Below are 6,935 nucleotides of genomic sequence, written 5' to 3' on the forward strand. Positions count from 1 at the left end.
CGTCCGTGGAGAAGAATAGCAAAGGTTGGGGAGGAGGAAGAAGAGAAGGAGGGGCGAAAGATAACACTGGAATGAAGTGGACCTCGGGATTCCCGGCGTGCTGCGGAGTTGTGACTGATGGATGAATGTGGCCATCTGTAGGCTATATCCAGCGACAGGTACAGACAGCAGCGGGGGAGCTCTGACAAAAGACTCGGCGCAGCGCAGCGCTCCACCGGCAGCCGCATCGCCCGATCGTCTCTCCAAGAAAAAAGGAAGAAGAGGAAAAAAAACTACAAAAAACCTGTGCGATTGGTTGGATCTGTGTCATCGCACATGAGATCGCACCGTTGACTGTTCTCGACACGTAAGAAGGTCGCGAGGGAGGCTTGTGTGTGCGTGTGTGTTTGTGTGCGTGTGTGTGTGTCTCAGCCACAGGTCAACTCGGACACTCGGGCGGCTTTCGTCGCACGTCCCGCGGACAGTTCAGACAGGGACACCCGGGGAAGGGAGGAGGTCTGGAGCCGATTTTTTAATTTTTTTTTTTTTTAAAGGTCGGACAGAAGGACATGTATCTGATAACGACCTCACATGCTCCCGACTGATCGCTGCTCACCTTCCCACCGGGCCGACCACAGACGCAGGCTGCCCGGCGCACCGTCCGCCGCTCTGAGACCCCCTCGGCTCGCCGTCCGTCCGTTGATCAGAATGGCGGGACCCGGTTGTTGGAAGTATTACCTCTGGATCTTTATTCTCACGTGCAGGTCGACGCTAACCTCGGCCAAATCGATGGAGACTATAATCTGGGGCTCGCAGAATTCCAAGTAAGTCTCGCATTTTAATTTGTACCAGCATGACAAACTCTCTGGGTGTGTGTGTGTGTGTGTGTGTGCGTAATGGAGGACTGACATTATTGAGGGGAAAAGTTGCCATTGTCTTCACGCTGCGTTAAGTGTTCTGTTAAATGTGGCACTCGGAAAAGGGAGCATAATGCATTTTTTATTTTGTTTTTTGGGGGGGTTGTAATTGTCAGTCCTGCACCGCACAGTTTCGTGCTGATTCATTTCTCAGCGGGGGATTTCCAAGCACTAAAGAAACACAGTAGGTGAAGACTTCTACAATATACACTAGGCCTCGCTGTAATGGTTAATTATAGGAGTTAATGGCTTTAATACACGGCTCTGTTTATTTCCGGATAGGAGGGCAAAGTCTGCTCGGACGCGTCACTATAGGCCTTATCTACTGGGAGTTGGTCCACTTCTTCTTCTTCCTTAGAATTTCTTGTAAATTGGTGCAATTAGCTGAGTGGATGACACAAGTCATGGAAAGCAAATGCCAAGTGGGTCAAGGTGTGGTCCAGTTCACTGGATCCTGAACATGGAGGCTACTTTGCCTTCTTCGTGAAGCGGCCCTCTCCAAACTCTCCCAAGTTTGACTTTGTCGAGTTCACCCACATATCTCGTGTGATCAGATATGTTTTCACACATCAGAGGACGCAATGCTTGAAATATATCCACATTTTCCCCTCATTTTTCACTCTGGCTCGGATCCAGCCTAATTTTTTATTTGGGTGCAAGTTTCTCAAAAAGAAAAAGCAGCTTGAAAGTCAGACATTTTTTCTTCTTCTTCCTTCTTCTTTTCTTTCTTTCGTCTTCTAAAGATTTATTTTTATTCCCATCCAAAAAAAAAAGTGAGCCCAGACTGCTGATAATAAAATACACTCTGGTAACAATTATCACCCACTTAGAGTTGACTCCCACATTTGCATGGTGTTGGAAAGCATTCATAAGGGGAAAATAAACCAAAAGTGGGAGAGAAGGAGGAAAAAACAACCTCTCGCTCTCTCTCTTCTCTCTTCTCTCTTCTCTCTCTCCTGTATTTCTGTACGGGCCGAGGAGCTGACCTTCATTTGAGCTCACTGCACCGAGGGGAAATGAAGAGTAGCTCGACCAGCTTCTAACTAGAACTTACTCAGTCAAGTGAATCCATGATTCATCCCCCAAATGTCAGGTGTCACAGAAGCTCGTTGCGCAGTCAGTAGGTATGAATATTGCTGACATGTCCACCGGAGTGAGTGTGTGTGTGTGCGTGTGTGTGTGTGTGTGTGTGTGTGTGTGGCCTGGTCCTAATGGTGAGACTAGTATGGCCCATCAGCTTTTATTTGAATATATGGCTGCAGAGGTAGTGGAACAATGAGCGTCATAAGACAAAGGCAGATATGACACACACACACACACACACACACACACACACACACACACACACACACACACACACACACACACACACACACACACACACACACACACTTTGTGTCAGTCATGGGCAGATAAATGAAAGAAGAAGAGGGGGAAAAAAAGAGAAGAGACATTTATTGATTGATGATGTCACCTGCTGGGAATGTCTTGGAAGGTTACCACGCCGGTTTAGGGACTGGGAAGATCATTTCTCCATGTGTTCCTCCACGCCGCTCCTTGTTAAACACCCCCACCACCACCGCCGCCGGCCCGATATTTCATAAAGTTCACAGTGGAACAATAATGCACTCTGCAAAGTGTTCCCCGCAACCTAATTATCCTGCTGCTCTGCGCTTAGAAAACAAAAGACAATTATCGGCCCGTGTGCAGGCTTTGCAATAACAAAAGACAAACCTGTTTTTCTCCTGAAATGTATCTGTCAGCAGCGGCGTCTGAGAGGCAATAAAAAAAAAGAAAAAAGAAGGGAATACTTGTGCAGCAATCAGCATCTGTCTTCAGTGTTTGTTGTTTTAAACTCCATCTCTCTGCCTCCTCCTATATTACTCCATAGTGATAACACGGAGAGAGCGAGAGAGGCCTATAGCAATGTACAGTACACTATCTGGTGACTTATCTAGATTTACGATGTCTTACTTCCTGTTCTCACTTTGGGGAGCACTGCTGCCTCAGCTAATAAATTAATCTTGCCCTCTGCGCACACCGTACCACATACACACCAAATATAACAATACCAGTGCCTCCCCACAGGCCATGAGTTATGAGACAAAGTGTAGGAAACCAGCAGGTTTGGACACTATGGGGTGTGTGTGTGTTTTCTTTCTTTTTATGTGTGTGTGTGTGCGGCGCAGAGGTTTATGTGCGGGTCCCTCCGAGCGTCCCTGTTGTTATGGATTTCCATGCGAGGACGCCATCACTCCCGGTCTTCCATTATCAATAACCGGGGTTTGCTTAATTGATTTCCTCCCAGCGTGCTTGAACAGGCAACATATATCATCACCGTCGCATCGCCTGGAAAGGAGAAGAGGAAGAAGAAGAAGAAGAAACATTCCGCAGTTAAAGTTTCTGCTGCAGGATGTATGGGACCTTTTTGATATTTAATTTGAGGCCGGATGAGTGAAATAGCGAAGGGGGGGGGGGGGGAAATGGGCGGCGAATTGGGAGGCGCAGTCGTGCAGAAGGAGGCTCGACGTGTCGACGTCCTCGGCCGGTAAAGAAGCGTCTAACATTTGATCAGAGCAAATCGGATTAGTTCTCATTTAGCTGAGTGGGATTACGCCCGAAAATGTCACTTTGTTATGACTGATCACGTCCCTGTCGGGTTTGACACACACACACACACACACACACACACACACGGTGCGCTAAGGAATTCTGCAGTGGTGCCAATTTAACGATAATCTGACAAGGTTGCCATGAGTGGTTCCTGCACGTCCTCTAACCCTCCTTAGCTAATATTTAGCTCATGACCCAGACCCCCCCCCCCCCTTCAGATCAGGAGACAAACAAAAACGATGGGGGGAAGAAAAAGATATCGCTCACACACCTCAGTAAAACACACAGGCCGCGGGTCCGGCCGGGGAGTCCGCTGCACTGGTTTTGAACTCCTCGCGTTTCGAAGAGGCATGGAAACAGTTTGCAGACGTTTCTTGGCCTCTGTGTCGGGTTTGAAGCCCACGAAAAGAGCACAAAGTAGCATAACGGGAGGGGGGGAGGCGTTTGTGTTGATGAAAAGTCAGCTCAAGCCTCTCTCTGTTGCCGCGGGTTCTTTTCTTACTCATCTTATTTTCGCTGTCCGCTGACCTCAGCCGCCTGGCTCTCAGTTTAACACTTGGCTGGTTCGGGTTATAATGTGCGTGCATGCTTTAAAGGTTCAGAGAGTTTGATGATGATTAAGTTGGATTTGAATACCACTGTGATATTTAGCAAACATGTTTATTTTTTCTCTCTGTTCCGCAAGAGAACATTTCTTAAGGGGGAGAGAAGAAGAAACACAATACATGTTCAAACCCCACCATAATTATCTTCGGCTGCTATTAGGAGAATAGGTGCACAGAAGGCCTCATTAAAGTTCACGTTTTGTTTTCACAAATGAGCTTTTATCCGTTTAGATAATTGGGGTAAAAAAAAAAAAGTATTTTCCTATGGGGTAATTAGGAAAAAAAACAAACGTCTCCCTTATCTTTGTTTTTAGAAGCAGATCCAATCAAAGCAATTATTATTATTTATTTATTTTAAAGGTTTTGTTCTCAAGCAGGGAGAAAACCTTTGACTCCTGCAAAGTGGTGTTCAGAAACGCTTCAGCAAGCTGACATTTGTGTGTGTATGTGTGTATGTATGTATGTGTATATATATATATATATATATATATATATATATATATATATATATATATATATATATATATATATATATATATATATATATATATATATTTATAATCTCTATCTCCAGGATTTCGGTAAGAGCTTGAAAAAAAAAAAGTACTGCAATTGCAAAAGCTGGAAACTGCCGCAACCTGTCGAGCGAGAGACTCTGATGAAACTCTTCGGGACGAGGAACAGGAACTGGATTTGGTTCCTCGCAGAGAGTCCGGCAAACGCTCCCTTTTTCTGCTGGAGCGCGGGTCGCCGCCGAGAGGGTCAAGGCCCTGTTTTTGTCTTCCCCCCACCCCCTTTTTTTTTTACCCCTAGCAATACACCTTCTCTTCCTCCCCTGCTTCCCAGAGTCCCCCCTCCTCCCCGTCAGACTCTGATCGTGTTTCCCTCTGATAAAGATCTCATTACACACAGAGAGGACTCAGAGCCTGAGCCCCACTCAGAGAGGGAGCAATGGCTGACCAATAAGAAATACTTCTGGGGAGCAACTGGCCCGTGGTGCTGTGAAGGCACCCTGTGTCTCACCCCGAGGACAGCTGCGTTTGCCTTTTTACGTGCGTGCACTTCTGCGTCGACATGTCTGTTGTTTCAGCGGCGCGCAACGACCGATTCTTCGTTTGGTTAGCTAGGAACCTGGTGCTCAGCAAAGTTTTTTTTTTAAACATTATTTCAGGGGGGGGAGAAGAAGAAAAAAAACAGTTATTTTTCCATTGTGTTTTTTTTTTTTTTGCGCTCCAGATGGACTCACTTTATCCGCTGGTGGTTTTGGCTGCCACATCACTGAGAAATGATCATTCTGCTTTTTGTGTGTTATTGATGCGTTCACTTCTTTATGTTCGGGCAGTGAAACGGGGCACATCAAAACCACGGTTTTCGTTCTCCCGGCTTTGGGGGCATTCGCAACTATTTTTTTTGTTTGTATCTATTTAAAAAAAAGGAAAAAATAAATCCTCCCGTGCATGTATGTGTCTGTAACTGTCTCCCATGACCCAGAGTTACAGTTGGTTTTTCTTTCAAGACATATCAGAGGGACTGATTCACAACTGGGGCAACAGCTGAATGCAATGAGTCCGCTGGCACAAGAGCTGAAAAAGAAAATTTGATTTATCAGTCAGCCGATCAAAAACAAGCAAATTTGATTATCGACCAGGGGAAGGGCAATATTGATAAAAGATCTTTTTATTGCTGTATCACAACATCAACATATTGCGACGTATTGTACTTTCCAGAAACTCGGTTGTGAAACCGTTGGTGGCTGAACTAACCAGACAGGAATGTTTGAGGTTTCTTTTTGGTTCATCCCGGGAATTAAGAACCTGACAGGTGGAGACACTTCGTCAGCGTTGACGAGACGATCACGTGAACACAACCAGGTGGAGCAACAACAGAGCATCTCACACATGTTGTCTCACGGGGTTTATTTCCCACGTACCGAGAGAACTCTCCACATTTCTGCTCCGTACACTTTTAAATTAATAACTTGTTTCACCAATAAAGCTCAACGGCGAGTGAATCGACAATGGAAATAATTGTTAGTCGCCGCCACGGAGCAGACAATTATCTTCATTAAGTCTTGAGCACCAGAGATAGAAACTGTGAGACTCTCACATGGGCGTGACAGACATGAGGCTTAGGTTGTCTGCCGTGAGTCACAGAAAACTATTACAAACTTGTTGAAACTTTGTGCTTCTCAACGTAATAGTTTTGGTAATAAAACCACATTAAGCTGACGTGGGCCAAAACAAACACACATAATGCATATGTGGTCTTTATGTGGTGCCATAATTGAAAGAGCAATTATTTTGTAAAAAAAAAAAAAAGGAGTTCTGTTCACTTTTACACAATTTATTTGCAACACACTACAATTAAAGGACACAGTCCCGTATGAAAGGGACAAGTATGAGCTTATGGTGGTGAATGAGTGCTTGAGAGAGCACGTCGGTGTGCCATTGTTCTTTGTCCGGCCACAGAGGAGCATTAAGGAAGTGTTAGAAGCGTGCCAGTGTGCCCCTGTGAAAGTGTCGAGGGCCGAGCGGTGGACGAGTGTGAAGTGGCTGAACAGTGGCTGCCTCACAGGCGGCTAGCGACCCGGCTTCATTAGACGGGGGGCCTGCCTGGCTGGCAGCAACCAGGAAGTTCCCATCAGCCCCGGCTCTGCCAAGCAGAGAGAGGCGCTGGAAGGCTTCCCTGAAGGCTTCTTCTCCTCGTCGCTCTCTCTCTCCTGCGCTTCGGCGGATTCGGGGCGAACATTTTAAGAGATGCGGGAGTTACAGGAAGTGGAGGAGGGGGGGGTGGAAGTTGGGCAAAAGCGGGGAAAAGTCTG

At 46.2% G+C, this 6,935-nt stretch overlaps 1 protein-coding gene across 1 annotated transcript in view; it reads left to right on the plus strand.

Annotated features, from left to right (window-relative positions):
- Nucleotides 1-687: 687 nt before the first annotated feature.
- The window catches only part of efnb1 (ephrin-B1), a gene marked incomplete at both ends in the record, with an annotated part of 52,816 nt that continues 46,568 nt past the window's right edge, over nucleotides 688-6,935 (plus strand). The window contains one exon of the mRNA XM_079229223.1: nucleotides 688-803. Coding sequence (XP_079085349.1) covers nucleotides 688-803 — 116 coding nt within the window. The remainder of the gene's footprint in view (nucleotides 804-6,935) is intronic.

The sequence above is a fragment of the Taurulus bubalis genome (genome assembly GCF_910589615.1).
Source record: "Taurulus bubalis genome assembly, chromosome: 13".
In the NCBI taxonomy this organism is placed as follows: domain Eukaryota; kingdom Metazoa; phylum Chordata; class Actinopteri; order Perciformes; family Cottidae; genus Taurulus; species Taurulus bubalis.